The 17,284-nt window shown below is 40.4% G+C and overlaps 1 protein-coding gene across 2 annotated transcripts; it reads left to right on the top strand.

Annotated features, from left to right (window-relative positions):
• The first annotated feature begins 1,324 nt into the window (after positions 1–1,324).
• On the top strand, positions 1,325–16,799 carry lin54 (lin-54 DREAM MuvB core complex component). 2 transcript variants are annotated; one of them, XM_004566892.2, is made up of 14 exons: positions 1,325–1,454; positions 3,391–4,163; positions 5,794–5,905; positions 6,048–6,178; positions 8,995–9,150; positions 11,037–11,229; positions 11,325–11,398; positions 11,483–11,680; positions 12,606–12,697; positions 12,877–12,948; positions 14,236–14,338; positions 14,430–14,567; positions 14,665–14,867; positions 15,712–16,799. In XM_004566892.2, exons 2-14 carry the CDS (start codon positions 3,420–3,422, stop codon positions 15,911–15,913), a joined length of 2,418 nt encoding a protein of 805 aa, XP_004566949.1. In that variant the 5' UTR covers positions 1,325–1,454; positions 3,391–3,419; the 3' UTR covers positions 15,914–16,799. The 2 variants fall into 2 exon arrangements, with proteins under 2 accessions (XP_004566949.1, XP_004566950.1); XM_004566893.6 differs by lacking the exon at positions 1,325–1,454 and adding an exon at positions 1,898–2,884.
• Positions 16,800–17,284: the final 485 nt, after the last annotated feature.

Consider the following 17,284-nt stretch of genomic DNA (forward strand, 5'->3'; position numbering starts at 1 on the left):
AAGAATTTCTCGCACGAGTTGCTGGCTTACTTGTGTTTCCTAGAGCATTTATAAGTAAAATGGAAAGCAGAGCCTTCAGCTTTCAGGCCCCTCTTCTGAGAAACCAGCTACCAGATTGCATTCAGGAGACAGACACCCTCTCTACTTTTATGAATAGCATTTCCTTATCACTTACTTCTTCTTACTTTCTGTGTATTTATACACCACTTTACATATAATCATTAGTTACAGCCAATCTCTGGTGGACTTCCACAGCATGCCTTTTGCCTTGTCTCTCTCTCTGCTCTCTTCTCTTTCAACACACTCCAAACCAGTTGTAGTGGATGGCTGCCCCTGTACCCTCTGGCACGTTCTTCCTGTTAAAAAGGAGTTTTTCCTTTCCACTGTTTCCAAGTGTTTGTTCTTAGGGATTAATTTGACTGTCTGGGTTTTCTTTTTATTACTTTTTAAATGCTATGTAAATAAAATTGAATTGAGCTGACATTTTTATCAAACCAGTCAAAAGTATGTGTAAAGTTTAAGTAAAATATAACTAAAATATATAGCCTAACTAAATAATGTTGAATAATAGTAAAAGTAATAAAATAGATACAACACCAGAGGCCAAGTTATATACAAGTGGTATCAGTTAAAAACTAAATATCTATATTCAACATCAGTCAAAAAGTATATAAGTATATGCAAAATACATAAAGAAATGTCTGATGTATCGACTTTTGTACAAGAAAAAGTTAGCACCTTAAGAGCTCAATGACTATCAATTTGACCTCATGTCCCTTATGATGAATGTACTGGAGAGACTACGCTGGCCTACCTAAGACCTTAGGCGAAAACATCTCTTGACACTCTGTAGTATGCAAGCAGCTCAAATCTGGGATTGAATCATGCAGTACTCTCCCTGGTGAAGACATTTTACTCCCATCTTGGCAGTAAAAACTGCAGGTTGAAGTCTATCTTGTCTGTTTTTCTGAAGTGCATTTCATGTGTTTTACCACTCTTATAGTAAGAGAAACTACAGGACATGTAAGTAAACATGTCCACCATCTTATTATTTATTGACTACCTGACAGTGGTACGTGAGACTGGGCACTTAGTGAGGCTACTGGGTAGTGCTCTGTCAGATTTCGGTAAATATCCAGCACACGAGCTCCAAGGCTGACTGTGTTGTTTGTTTTTTTATTAACTAATAATAGTTTTTATTTTCAAAAAAATATTTTGTAAAAAAAGAAGAAAAAGAAAAAAAAGCATTAAATAGTTTTGTAGAAACAGTCATAACTTTGATAATGCAATTGTGCTGTAGCTTTAAGTGTTACGTCAGTGTTTCGTATCGCATGGAGGGCGTGGCCGGCCTGTGAAATGTCAGGGAGGAATGGCGCTCGGCGCGGTATTTTGAACAATCGTCTTTTCCTTTCCTCCCTTTTATCTGGAAACGCTGCTTAGCTTAAAAAATTGGGGTAAGCATGACTATGCAATGGCCCTTTCTAGGATTTAACACACCATATTCAACATAAAGACTCACATTAAAGAATGTATTCAATGTTGAGATATAATGTTGTGCTAGCTAGCTCGGGTTAGCAAGCTCTGCAAGTTTGCTAGTACAGTTGTTCTGCCCGCTGGGCTGTCTAGATGAGACTGCTGTTGCTGTCTTTGATGATAACGATATTTAAGGATACACTCTGGTGAAAAAGCAGCATAATATTCCCAGGATTTGGTTTGGCAGAGTATTTTCAGCGCTGAAGGAAAGTTTCTCGTGCACAAAACTGGGACTTTAATAACATGGTGTAAATATCATGTGAGCCGGCCGCTAAGTTTACTTACTGCAACGGCAAATGAAAAGTAAAAGCTAAGTTAGCTGCACATCGAGTTGTTTTGACATACTGGCGAAACGTCTAAAGGATCATAGATATTTTTATATGTATGTAAAATATTAGAAGGCATAAGTCAGCAGTTGCATTTGCTGTTTGTTGGTTTCATATTACTTTAGCTGTTGACCCCGTAACATTCTTGGAATTTACGCTTTTCTGGTACTATAACTCAGTCAAAATATGACTTTCTTGAGGTTAAACTAAAACATCACTTTGAACTGGTTAGGCCACGCTAACTCCAGCCCTAAAACACAGACTGTAAATGCTGTTAAGGAGATCTATAATAGCAATCGCAATAATTGCATTGTGGAATTAAAATGATGTATTTCCTCCTATGTCAAGTGACAGGAGAAATTATTGAAAGCAAGCATTGTTTACGTTGTCAGAGTCTGCAGAGTTTTGTTGTTGTTATTTGTGGGTTGTTTTTTTTTATTCGCTAGCAGCACCCTGTTAACATCAAGTCTTATCTTGATTGTTTAGTTATGCTTGTTTTGCAGTGAACTGTCAGTGTAAGTGTCTCTGCTTGTTACCAATATTTATAAACGCTTCCCCTCAGCATAGCTTAGCGTTAGCCGGGCAGCTAACTAAGCTGATGACGAGGTAAAAATGGCGGATCTTTCGAAATCCAACCCCGGCCTGAAATAGTAACGCAGCCAGCAAAACAGCTTGTCGCTTTTTTTCTCTCGCTCTTTGCCCCAGTCAGGACCACTTCTGGGCATTTATAAAATAAACGAGTGCAACTCAGCACAGTTTTCTTTTGATGGCTTTCACCTGGGGACGTGAAGAGATTCAGCTCAGTCAGCTCTGCGTGTGAATGTGGTATGGAGTGGGTAGGGTTCATATGTGCGTTTCGGTGGCTTAATGTTGAGTAGAGTGCAGCAGGACAAAGATACGGCAGAGATGATCGTTGCGGCCTAGCATCAGCTGTCTGCTTCAGTCAAAATCAGCACAAGTCAAACGTTACTCATTCCCACCTCCTTATTTATTACATCTCACGTAATTACTGAAGTCATTTACAGGTAAAGTTATGACAATCTGGCACTTCTACTGCACCTACATGGCTAGCTCGCTAGCTTGAACTATCTTGCTCTATATTCTCAGCACAGCTTTTAGCTGTCTGTCTGTATTATAATCCAGTTATGTATATTGTATAAATGAGTAGAGGAATACATTTTTTTAATGAATTGCAAACACTGACTGCAATTAAATGCAACAGCTCTCTAAAACGATGAATGTATATCCTCAGAATTTTAAAATTGTATTATCTTTGTCTGTCTCTCCCTGTTCATGGTGTATCTAGTGCAGTAAATGTAAGCTTCTAGGTCTTTCAAATAATATAAAAGTGATCAAATACAACAGAAAACCCTCCTGCCTAATATAATAGCCAGAAAAACAGATTTGACCTGCTGGAGTTTGAACATGTGTGCCTGTATTATAAGTTAAACTGACAGTGGTGTTAATGTAGTGGCTTACTAGTGTTTGTGATGTATTTTGCAATGACAATTAAATTGTATTGGTTTTTCAGGATTAACAGAAAGCTGAGAGTTTGCAAGCATGGATGTAGTGTCACCAGAGCTCAACAGCCTCCTCCCAGATGAGATCATGGATACTGAGGATATAGAGGATGTTCCTCACTCTCAACCTGGCACCACTGCAGTCCACTCAGAGCCCAGTGATGATGCATCGGTCCCAATGGAAACTGATACACCCGTGGCTTCAGAGAACGTGAGCCTCTGTTCAGATGCCGTTTTAACCGAACCCACTAAGGCTATGACCACCTCCACGGCCACAGACTCCATGCTTAGTGCCAGCCCCAGAAGTCCGCCTCCTGTCTCAAATTCCAGCACATCGTCTCCTCTTCTTACCATCAAACCAGCCTTGGCTACTTCGACAACCACAACCAAAACCACAGACAGTGTTACTGGAACTAGTGTGACTACAAGTGGATTACAGAAGCTCACAACTCCATTTACAATCTCTCCTGCAAATCGCCAGATTATTCTCAATAAGGTGGCTTCTCAAGCCTCAGAAGCAGCAAAGTCTGCAGGTAATCCACCCCAGGTCATCAAGCAGGATGGACAGAAACTTTTGGTTACAGCTATAGGAAAATCGGGGCAGCCTATAGTGCTTCAGTTACCCCACACAGGCAGCAAGCCTGGCATTTCACAGACTGCCGGAGACACCAAGTCTCAAGCGCCGCAGTTTAAAGTGGTGACTATAGGTGGGAGGTCAGACCTGAAGCCAGTGGTGGGCAACCAGGTGACCACATTACAGACCCAGCAGCTGAAGACTGTCCAGGTAACAATAACCTTTTGTATTATTAATACATTTTTACAAAAATATTGCTTGTCATGTTCCACATGTTACTGTTAAATTAAACATAATTACTACTGTAAATGATTGCCTCAATATTAATTGAACATACTGTGTACAAAGTTTTTCAAGTTATTAGATAAGATCTGCTTTGACCTTGATCTAGGCTGCCAGTAAATGTAAGCTAACAACAGTGTACTGACTAAGTACAGTTTGGTGTTTCAGAGAAGATGGAGTGGGACTGTGTCTCAGTAACCACTAGAACCACTAGGAATCTAATGTGGAACTATAACGCGCAGAGCTCAATTAAATGTTATTTATACAATTCCAGTCACCTCAAGGGACTTTCTATTGCAAGTTAAAGGCTTCTACAGCATTAGTGAGAGAATCCTGATGACATGATGATCACTTAGCACATGACAATGGTAAAGTAGAAAGTCTTTTTCTGAATAGAAAGAACCTGCTGGTAGAACCAGGCTCATGGAAAGCCTAATATGGGCTTTGACTGGTTGGGAGATGAAGGGAAGAGAAGATAAAAAAAAAAAAAAAAAAAAAGGAGCATAGAGAGAGAACCACTTTGGTGAAGATTAAGAGGTTCATCCATGTAGTTTGAATGTGGAATGTAAAGATTCCTTGGTGTTTAGATTTGTAATTTCAGGGTATTTTTTGTTAGGATCTGGTTAAAACCTCTTGGCAGGGGGTGGGAGTTGTCTGACTCATAAAGTACAGACGTAACAGGTTTACATTACAGGTTACAAACAAATTGGTAAATCTCCCCATTCAACTGTTCTTCGCCTGTCTGGACGTTGTTTAAATGAGCAGTTCTCATATTTGGATTAAAAATTGTTACGAGTGACTGTTTCACTCTGTGTATAAGGGGTAGAGCAAGCATATACACTCGGGCATGTTTGTTTGGGAGTTTTTATCCTCTTAAATAATTAAAAAATTTGTAGGGAAACAAGCACACTCACACTCAGGGTTTAGATGAACATTATTAGTGCGCTATTTATTTAAGAACTGAAGTCAGATCATCTTAACAAGCATAAAAATAATATTTTTGTCTAAAATCATAGTTCAGAAGAGAAGGAAATGTATATCCTCTTTTTATCCTACATGTAGGAGAATGATTGCAATAATTTACCCCCAGTAAGATATTCAGATTTAAATATGTTTTTTTTTTTTAAAAAGCCACCGATGTTGCTGTGAAATGAATACCTCAGCTGGCCTGTCTGGCTGCATAAAGTCATGTTGCAGAAGTGCTGACACTGTGTGTACATTTGGAAAAAAAAAAAAGTGTCATAATTTCACAGTTGCTATATCAGAGCACTGACAAAGAATTGTCTTAATACTGCACATTGACCAGCTCAGTATGTAATCTTACAATATCACTGATGACCTTTTTCCCTACGAATATAAATTCAGTTATCACCCTCATAAATCCAGTATCAATTAAGTTGTACAACTAGAGCTCAGGTATCAACATCAGTATCAGTAAATGAAAATGCAACAGAACTGACCAAGCTAGGACACGCCAGTAGTCGTCATCTGCAGAAAGAGGCAATGTTTGGATATTGAATGAATACGTTTAAACATTTCTGGCTAATTGTCTTTTCAGATTGCCAAGAAGACACCAGCATCCTCAGCTGCACCGATCAAGTTTATCATCACAAAAACTGTTAACAGCAAAGGTATAAGTGCCCAGACATCAATGCCTCCTGTGATCACAGGTAAGTCTAAGTAATAACTTTTTGAGACTATTTTGTTGTTTCAGTTTTTAAATAATTATCAAACCACATAGTTTATTGCTGTTTGTTTTCTAATTATGTTGTAATTAGCTTTGTCATTAAACCTTGCACTGTCTGTTCATAGGACGGGTTCTGACCCAGAGTTCACCAGTGATGCCCCCGAGGACCATTACTCTCTCTGAGCCCCACAACACTAATTTACAAAGTATCCCTGGCAAAAAGATTGCCATTTCCCCTCTCAAGACTCCCAGCAAGGTGATATTATATTTTTCTATATTTACTTTAACTGAATATGATCAAGTGGCTAGAGACTAAAACTAATAAGTCTATAGTTTAATTGTCACATAATTACAACCTGTTACTGCAGGTAAAGCACGAGTGTAATAAATCACCTCGAAACCCCCTGCAATGTTTACTCAAAAATGTTTGGAATCACAATGATATAATAATGGTACTTTGATCAGAGAAGGATGTTTGCTAGCCATTCTTCTTTAAGGGCTTATCTGTTTACCCTCAGTTCAATTGAGAACCAAAGACCTTAGTGTAAAACACTTTTCAAAATATTAAAACATTTAATAACACTTTGAAAACACATCAGATCTTAACTGGAAAAAAAATCATGCTGAAGACCCACTGTCAGACCAGGTAGAGAGTATTTTGTATGGGCCCCTACATGCTTGCATTCATGACTGACAACATTGAGGAATTAACCATAATGAGACGATAGATGGTATACTGGTTGATATCATCTTAGATGTGAACCAGTGCATCACTGAGCTCCTGGAAAGGAGGCAACATCGGATGGACAGAAACGTGATGTCCCAGAGATGCTCTGTTGATTTCAGGCGAGGATGGGGTCTAGTTAATGGTATCAGGGTATTGTCTGACAGTGGGTCTGGGGATTTTCTCCCAGTATGTAGTCACACTCAGGGTGTGATGCCTAGCCTGTAGAGGTTTGTGCGTCCCTCCATTCCTTCTCAGACCATCACTGGGCCACTACCAAACTATGCTGAATGATGTTATTGGCAGCACAATGTTCTCCATGGCTTCTCCAGACCCTTTCACATCTGTCACATGAGCTCAGGGTGTTCTCACCTGTGAAAAGCACAGGATGCCAGTGCTGGACCTGCCAATTCTGGTATTCTATGGCAGTCGGGCTTCATGATGCCAGGCAGAGAGCACAGAGGCAGAGTAACTGCCTGTCAGTGGCCTCCATCCAATTTGGTTGCACATGTGACCTAATTTCTCAATGGTGCAACTTAAAAAAAATCATAGGTCACACCGGTATGACCAGCCGTTTGAGTGGGGGGGGAGTCTTTGCAACTCTGAAAGCCTTCGTGTGGTCAACAACAGACATGTTATGCCCATATCGTGGTCTAAACCAATTAGAGAGAGAGATACTCAGTTAGAGGCGGGACCTCTCTGATTGGCCGTGGTCCAGATATTCCTGTAGGCCTACGTTTGAAAGTGCAGGCAGATAGAGAGAGAGAGAGAGAGAGAGAGAGGTGCGAAGCCTAGGCCTGATAGTGGATGTAGCTGTGGGTAATGAGAAAAGATAAAAAGATAACTTTTTTGTTAAGTTAAGGCCTGATCTGTTGAAATTCATAGCCAGTGCTCTGACAACCTCTCAGGTTACGTCTAACACTGGTCCAGAGACGGCATCGACCTCTGAGCCAGAGCACACTGAAAGTAAAAGGGGGAAAGTGCATACATTTCGAAGAGAGTGGCTTGACCAGTTTTCCTGGCTAAGATACAGTAAAGCTGCCAACATTATGCACTGCATTTACTGTTGTGCGTGTAGAAAGACCATGCCCGGCAATACTGCATTTGTGACTGGTGCAAATACATTTCGAATTGAAACGCTGAAAAAGCACAGTGTATCTAGAAAACACATTATATGACACAATATAAATGCACTGCCCAAGTGTCCCCTCTCTCCACTGCCTTTCAGCGGCAGGCAGCAGCAAACAGGTCATCAGAGGAGGCCAAATGATGATTAAGTTTAACAGTGCCTACAATATTGCAAAGAAGAATTTCCATTCTCTAAGTTGAAGTCCGAAATAATTCTTCACAAGAAAAATGGCTTGAACGTCAACTCCACATACAGTAATGATGTCACGTGCGCCCAGTTTTTGTGAACCTAACTTTTGTGCTGATGCACAGGCGCACCAATGCAACCATGGCGAAAAGTTAGTCTAGAGCCCTGGGGTATTATCGTCACCCTACTGGGCAGGGGGGTGGCATGGACACCTACATTTGTGAATGGGATAACGTAGACACTTCAAGTTAATACTATAGGTGTATGTACTAAAAATCTCAGAAGAGTTCAAATCTCAGTGACTTTGACCTTAAGGTCAAAGGTGAAGTTTTATGAAAATCTTGTGACTGCGTAAACTGGAGAATAAAATTACGTAGAATTTTGAAATTGATCCCATAGGTGTGTCTGCTAGGAAGCTGAGAGGTAGCGTTGGTGGTTGGGCCGATACTGTTGTTTAAAATAACAATTTGATTGTCTTTGTTTTTTGGAAATGTAGTTATTAAAAATGCAGTAGATGTATTCACACTCTTTGAATATTTAGACAGCCCACAACGGATTGATGTGTCACAGTACATAAACATCAGCCTCTGGCACTAGTAATCATCATCGTATTTGCAGACAGGAGTTTATATTATATTATATTATATTATATTATATTATATTATATTATATTATATTTAGTGCTGTCAGTGTTAATCTCGTTAAAATGACGAGTTATCGCGAATCGCCCTGTGCGTGGGGCTGGACGGCGTTAACGAGCTAACCGTGCTCACGCGTTGATGCTGTGTAGCCCCACGCACAGAGCGATTCATGAGATTAACACTGACAGCACTAATTATATTAGATATTTCTTTCACTCCTACTAATTAATGAATATGTATACATAGTGTTTGCAATTGACTTGTTATAGAATGTTGGTTTATGTGACATTCCTGTTACCATACGTAATGGCAGCTATATTGCCATCCAACTCGGGTCTTTGTTTAATCAGGTGAAATTTTCACAGCTCATGCCGCTTGTCTGTTCCTGCCAGGTGACTGTGGTGTCTGTGGCTTCCCCGACCTCCGGTGCTTCTCAGAAGTCTGTAGCACTGCCTGTGAATGTAGCACTTGGCCAGCAGATCCTGACAGTCCAGCAGTCAACATCTGTATCTCCAGTCAAGGTGGCCACTAGCCAATCAACAACGCAGGTAACATGAAAGCACAGAACAGTCAGTTGTAGTTGATACCATTTGATCTGAGGGGAGAAAAGGAATTAAAAAACAAAACAAAAACGTATTCACCTTGTTTGTGCATAAGTGTCATTTCAGCTCCGTATGAGAGTCAAGGAGTTGCAGCATACTGCTGTGATGTGCAGTCATGCTATTTTCCTCCTCTCTTCTTTCTTGCTCTTGAGTGCACCTCATTTTACTGCTACACACAAACAGGCCGCATTTAGGATTGAGCTGACAGGAAGCAGGTGAAGACGGAGACAACTCACTGTTACTGCAAGTGCAGTTTTACAAAAACAGAACAAAACCTCCCAAACTTCCAAATAAGCATTACACTGATGAATGAAAACAAACATGGAGCAAACATGCAGTTAAAAGCTGTGGAAAGATAAAAATAGAGTGAAATGGCTTCTTCTGTGCTATGTTAGCTCTTGAAATAATAATTGCTGCTGTGTAGTGAACACAGAAAGGAAGTGAATAGATTTAATCACTTATATCCGATCCAACCTTTTTGGGTCAAAATGGAGGAAATCCGTTCCAAATATCAGATTGATACATCTGCAGTTGGTGGGATTGTTGTTTATAGTCTGACACAGTTTGTAGTAAACAGACTGCTCATTACTCAAAATGACTGGCTCAGTTGTGCACTGCATGCTTTGATTTAAAAAAAAAAAAAAAAATTTCTCTCAAATTTGTACCATTATGGAAATATTTCACTTTTTCTGGTAATAAAGTTCCATCTGTGAATCTCCACCTTATCGTGGTAGAGCAGCGGTCCCCAACCTTTTTTGCGCCACGGACCGGTTTATGCCCGACAATATTTTCACTGACCGGCCTTTAAGGTGTCGCGGATAAATACAACAAAATAGAACTAGTACCGGTACCGAAAAAAAGATTTATTCATAACACATGTGAAAAGACCCAGGAAAACCGAGTTAACGATAAAAACGATAACAAAATAACGCTGAAAACTGATTAAAAACCCTGAAAACCATACATTTCACACCTGAGCCTCAACTCTCGCAGCCCGGTACCAAACGACTCACGGACCGGTACCTGTCCGAGGCCCGGGGGTTGGGAACCGGTGTGGTAGAGGATTCGCGTGGCCCAGGGATCCCAGCAGCTATGTTATTGGGTGGTCTTTCGCCCCCTGGCAGGATCTCCCAAGGCAAATTGGTCCTGGGTGAGGGACCAGACAACGGGCAATTCAAAAACCCCTATGAGTGAAACTGAGGAGGGTGCCCGAGGGCGAGCGCCTGTACATTGGAGTCCGGTTTTTCCCACTGCAATTTCTAGAGAAACTGAATTTTCTTCTTTGTATATAAAACAATAAGTTGTGCAGTTGTTTTTGTTCAACTGTCTGCATTGCTAAAGCCATGGCCATCTGATGCAGAAAAGGCAGGACAGACCGTGTCATGTTTATCTCAGTGCACTATGTGGGGCACCAATGATGATGACTTACTTCGCATGTAAATTTTACCTCCATAGCAATATACATTTTTGCCAGAAATAAAATGGTTGTGTAAGATTGTTTCCAAGCAGATAGAAAGATAATTAATACTCAAAACAATTAAATGTTTTCATGTGACCACCTGCCCCAACTATGATATAAGATTGTTTTTATGCATTTTACATGTATAACAATAGATCAGCATTTGGGGAGCTTAATCCTGGCCTGCAAAAAAGAAACTGAAGTGCACTTTGAAGATTGTATTGCCAGTAAAACGGGCAGCTCTTAACAAACTGTTTTCAGGATGAGGTTCTTTAGGTTTTGTTGTTGTTGTTGTTTGTTTTGTTTTGTTTTTAAATTTTCTCTTCTATTACTGGCTTCAGTCTGTTTCTCCGTTTGATGTGAATGTTTTCAGAACATTAAACCTGTGGCTGTTGGAGGAGTGGGAGGTTCCCAGTTTAAAACAATCATACCCCTGGCCACCCAGCCCAACGTGCAGCAGATCCAGGTGCCTGGCAGCAGGTTCCACTACGTTCGCCTCGTCACAGCAACGACAGCGAGCAGCACAGGACAGCCCAGTGGTCCCAGTACCAGCTCTATACAGACAGGTGACCTATGAACTTGTTTTGTTTCCTCTGCTAACAAATACAGGCAGCACTTAGTAATTGCGCTGTACCAACTCGTGATGGTGCTTATCCCACAGCTAAACCTATGGTGGTCAGTACAGCAGCGGTCAGGATGTCTGTCCCAGTTGTCCCAGCACAGACCATGAAACAGGTAACCTGGGTATCCAAGTTCATTCAAAGAGAACTTTCTCTGAAATGTCCCTTGAGCTGCATTCATGGTTTTTATTCCCCGTAGGTGGCACCTAAGCCCTTAACATCAGGACCACAAGTAGTAACCACCACTCAGACTCAGCAACGTTTGATCATGCCTGCGACTCCACTACCCCAAATCCAGCCCAACTTCACCAACCTCCCTCCAGGCACCGTCCTGACACCAGCTCCAGGAGGAGGGAATGTGGGTTACGCGGTTGTGCCAGCACAATATGTCACACAGGTTAGCGAATTATCTTTGTGTGCTTTTTGGTTTGACGGGTTTTTTTTTATTTTTTTGTTTTTTATAATTCAAGTATTTATTAGATTTTGCATTTTATAACAGCAAATACAGAGATGCAGCAACCAAAAGCAAGAAGCAAACAAACAAAAACAAACAAACAATTTTTTTTTTAAATAAATAAATAAAAACAAAAAAACCCCACAACAAAACAAAACAAGTGAGGTTTTAACATATGTTGTATTAAGCTCAAATGTCCAAGTCAGGTAGACATGTAGGTGCAAAAATTGTCCCACTGTTCCAGCGCAGCTTCCGTCACATGATGTATTTTTCCCAGCATCTTTTCGCATGCAACATTCCCAATCATTCTGTCTTTCCACATTTTAAGCGTTGGAGTATGGGAGTCCTTCCAGTGTTCCAAAATGACACGGGTACATGTTACCAATGCAGTACTTAACACTCTAAACTGGTGTTTATTTAATTGCAGCACCTCTCCTTTGTCTCCTAGTAAACATAATTTAGGTGATCTGGGTAGGTTACAAAGTGTCCACCCCTGCAAATAATTCAGTACAGTGTTCCAAACTGGAAAAACCAGCGGGCATTCCCAGAGTACATGTATCAGAGTACCTTTGGCTTGTTGGCATTTCCAACACAAGTCATCTCTACCAATCCCCATTCTATACAGCCTTGAAGGAGTATAATAGTATCTGTTAAGAATTTTGTATTGAATAAATTTCCCCCTGGCTTCCCTAATGTATAATCCATTGTTCGACAATATAGAATCCCATGTACCTTCATCCATTGTACGCCCTGGTTTGAAGGGTTTTTTTGTTTTGTTTTGGGTTTTGTTTTTTTGTTTTTTGTTTTTAAAAGATTGATTTCCTTTTCCTGAGTGAGTTTCAATATCGTGTTTCTGCTTTTCTCATAGATCCAGCAGCCACCATTTGTGACACTTGCCAGCAGCTCTAGTTTTTCTGCATCCACTGGTATCCAGACTCAGGCCAGATTGCCTCTTAATGGGTAAGAAATGGTAGAAGCCATCTTACTATGACTTTTGTTTTTATATATATTGCATTGAAAGACCAACTAAATGATATCTGTTCTATTTAAAAAGATGTTTACCAAAATATTAAAGTGATTTTCTTCATTTGTTCTCGTGACTGTCTATAGTTTAATCTAATTAATGTTCATTGGTTCAGTTTGTCAGCAGCAGAAACAACCTCAAGACCAAGAAAACCATGTAACTGTACCAAGTCACAGTGCCTCAAACTGTAAGTGTAACGGTCACTGATAATGTTTATCCATTGGATAAATCTGTCCAGGTGTAGCTCAATAATTAATACATGTTTGTATACAAACTATATGTTTGTAATTTCAGCTGAATATTTTGTAAAGTCATCTGTGACATTATATTTTAGCTTTTTGTCTCTGAGTCAGAAAGAAGAAACCAAGTTCCTGTTTACGCTCCATAAATATTGATGCATATTTTTAATATTGTAAATATTTTTTTGCTCATCTGGCAGAGGGACAAGTCTCTTTCTTAAAAAACATTAAGACAAAAGTTCAGTGGACTTGAGCTTAATTTGATTTGTTGGTCAAAGTAGGGCTGGGTTTTTATTAATGAACCTGTAGAAGGATTATCAGTTGCCTGCAGCTGCCTTTGTCTCCAGATTGCTCAGGTTCTCTAACCTGGTATGCTTTCAGTATTTGTGACAGTTGGCTTTCTGCGTTGGCTCTCTCTTGTCTGCTTCCAGCTGCTGTGTAGGTCTCCTGAGGCTCACAAGCCCACTGCCACTTGCGGCTAGCTGTGTCCTTACCTGCACCCACAGCCGTCTTACAGTGGAGGCCAAAGGCTGGCAGGGAATCACGTGTGCCCTTGCAAAATGAGATTTATGGTCATAAACACCCCATGGTGTTTTTAACCCTCATTGTATTTAAAGTTCAATAAAATCTCAGTTCAGTGACTTTATTATGTTTACTTTAAGGAATAATCATTGTTAATAATATAGATAACAGTAATCAGTATTATTATGTTTGCACTAATCTAGCAGCTTGCAGTCATATTAATCTCATACAAATGCCTGGGTAAAACTCTAAATTCATGACCTTTATTTCCAGGAGGTCAAAGAACAACTTTGCTATGAAATCGCCATGGTAAATGATAAATGGACTGGTATTTATGGTTTTTATAAGTGCTTTATACAACATGCCTAATTCACCCTTTCACACAAGCACTTCTTTCTACACCTAAGTGCTCTCTGATGTGTTTCTTATTAACACTTGGAGCATAACTTGGGGTTCAGTATCTTGCCTAAGGATACTTTGGCATGCAGACTGGAGCAGCAAGAGATTTAACAAACAAACTTCCAATTAGCTGACCTGCTTAGCTGGTAATGGCTAGTTTAAAAAAAATCCTAATACAGTATTATTTTGCGGTGGAAACCATTTTTCCTTTTTATCAGAGTTTAGGAAGCACTGAGAGACTTAATGTTGCTGAATCAAATTACAGTTGACATGGTTTTATTAAATGGTGGGTTTTTTTGTTTGCCTTCCTATAGCTACTGTGACTGTTTTGCAAATGGAGAGTTCTGCAATAACTGTAACTGCAATAACTGCTTCAATAACCTGGAACATGAAACTGAACGTCTCAAAGCTATAAAGGTGAGGCAGAAGTCCACTTTCTGAATTCTGTTTTTGGGCTGAACTGCATCCTGTTTGACTCATAAATTGCTGCACAAACATGTTTTCACAGACTTGTCTGGACCGAAACCCAGAGGCCTTTAAACCTAAAATTGGTAAAGGCAAGGAGGGAGAGTCGGACCGTCGACACAGCAAGGGCTGCAACTGCAAACGCTCAGGCTGCCTGAAGAACTACTGCGAGTGCTACGAGGTAAGCTCTCCAGTTTTCTTTTTTTACAGATGGCGTCACCTCCATTCATTCGTCTCTTATTGGCATTTATTTCCTTCATTTTTGTTTCTCTTCACAGGCGAAGATCATGTGTTCGTCCATTTGTAAATGCATCGGCTGCAAAAACTTTGAGGAGAGCCCGGAGAGGAAGACGCTAATGCATTTGGCAGATGCAGCAGAAGTGAGAGTTCAGCAGCAAACGGCAGCCAAGACCAAACTATCCTCACAGATCTCAGATTTGCTCATGCGGACGACGCCTGTGATTTCAAGTGGAAGTGGCAGGTACCTGAAACACAGTTCACACATTTTTCAACATAAAATCAAATCTGCAAAGAGCTTCTTTTACAGTAAGCATATGATATGTACTTTTGTAGAATCTTTAGCTTTAGCTAAAGTGTTGCACAAGTAAGGGCTGCAGGAGATTGACTGACAGATTGATACAGCATCTGCAGTGATGCGGACACAGTACCGCAAGAATTAGAAATGATCTTCCAGTGAAGGGTGGCTGGACACTCCTTTAGAGAGACGGTGAGGAGCTCAGTCATTTGGGAGGGACTGGAGTTGCATCTTTTGATGGCTTAAGAAGGCCTTTATGTCACCCTGAAAGAGGTGTCCAGGAAGAGGGAGGTTTGGGTGAATCTGGATCCTGATACTCAGGAGAGATGAGTGAATAAAGCACTTATCTTTTATTTTATTTCAACAATAATGGCTACATCCCAGATACATTGTAAGGAAGTCTTCTTTTCTTGCAAGGACCAACTAATGTCTAGGCATGCACCCTGGGCACCAAACCAATACCAGTGTTAAATTAATAAGCTGTATAGAAGAAGACACTCAGAATCTCTGTCATCTGCAATGCAACATCAAATTTGACCTAAACTACCTAAACTTTAAAACTTTAAGTAGAGACGTACGCGCTTTCAGAAACGGTGCAAAATGTGTGTGTTTCCTGTACAAGCTGCAGGAGTTGTCAGCACATCTATATGAAGCTATGGAGGGGGTCATTAAAACTCACTTGTGTCTGATTGACATGGAGTCTCCACGATCCATCTGCTTACTACTGCTGAGACCAGATAATGATGGCTTTGTTGTCAATACTCAGACTTTTATTTTGCTTTTCCCCCAGGCTCCCGTATACGTTTGTAACAAAGGAAGTGCTTGAAGCAACATGCGAGTGTCTGCTGGAGCAGGCCAAAAAAGCAGAACAGACTCACCAGCCTCAAGTTGAGGCAGAGAGGATGATTCTGGAGGAGTTTGGACACTGCCTCATGAGGATAATCAGCTCGGCAGGGAAAGCCAAATCAGACTGTGCCTCCATCAACTGCTAGGCCGAGGCCTGTAAAGGCTCTCCACCCTTAACCCTCCTACCAGCTGTGGAGGCTAAGAGAATGGATTACTTTTTGCACTCTGTCCTAGACCCCAGGGTTTCTGGCCTGCAGGGAAACAGGTTGTCTCCTTCATCAAAAGGCAGAACAATGAACTGAAGGCAGGCAGATCCCACCCCCACCCCCCTGCCTTAGCCAAGCTGAGGCCAGCTGGAATAATAAAAAACATGGAGCAGTTGTTTGCACTGTTCACCTATGCTAACAGAAGGAGAAATGGACTGACTTTGAAGACGTTACCATACTTGTCCACCTGAGTGTGATGCACACAAATGACTGAACAGGAATACAAATGTTCTTTCACTTGATTTTCTTTTTTTTTTCTCCCCCCCCCTCTCCCCCAAATTTCCCTTCCAAACCTCTATCAAATGTTTCCTTCACATTTGCTCTTCCATTTCACTCTGGGGTTTTTTAGGTTTGTTTTGAGGTTTAAAAAAATGCCTGTAATTTTATGTAATCCGTATATTTGTGCTTTCAGTAGACAAAAAAAGAATATGTATCTTTTGATATTTATTTTCACAGGTATTTGTAATCATTGTCAGCGCTAATATTGTGTGGCTTCAAATGCTACAACATGTTAATTATTAACCAAGGCTAGGCTAAATTGTTTTAATGAGAAATAAGTAGATGCAATCTTTGGTTTTATCCTAAATCCAAATGTAAGATGAATACACACACACACACACACACACACACACGCGCACACACACACACACAGTACAGAATAGTTGTAACTTGGTTACACTGACAGAGGTTCACATTTTTCCTGGTGCTGTTTTGTTTTCTTAGTTACATGCTTACTGTACATTAAAGACCAATTACACCCACGTGACTTGTTTAGTGTTCTTTCAGATATCTGGACACGATAGCCTGAGTGTTAGTGTTTTCCAGCCCTGTCCACACCTGTGTACCTTTAGACCCTCTGTCTCAGTTTTAGTCTGGCCTAAGCTATAAAGCTGAGACTTGTGAACAAGGGCTGGAAGAGCTGCTTGTTGTGCTTTTAAGTAAACAAATGTGGGCAAAGCTTCTTTTTATGTTTGTTTGTTTTTTTTTCTATTTAGGTTATAAACTTCAAACAGAAAAGTTATTCACGGAGTTCCACGGGAGCACTGTCCCAGTACTGTCAATGAAGCTAGATGACACAAATCAATTAAAATACAGGACACTCTGAGAAACAAGTGTTGTAAAACCCATTTAAAAAGCATTCAGCTGATCCAAAACACTATATCAAGTATGCTAACAGGAAAAGAGATCATATTTCTCTTATATTGTTTTCTCTTTCTTGTTCTGCCTTTGAGCACCATTACAGACCTGCTA

This window comes from Maylandia zebra, linkage group LG7, assembly GCF_041146795.1.
Source record: "Maylandia zebra isolate NMK-2024a linkage group LG7, Mzebra_GT3a, whole genome shotgun sequence".
In the NCBI taxonomy this organism is placed as follows: Eukaryota; Metazoa; Chordata; class Actinopteri; order Cichliformes; family Cichlidae; genus Maylandia; species Maylandia zebra.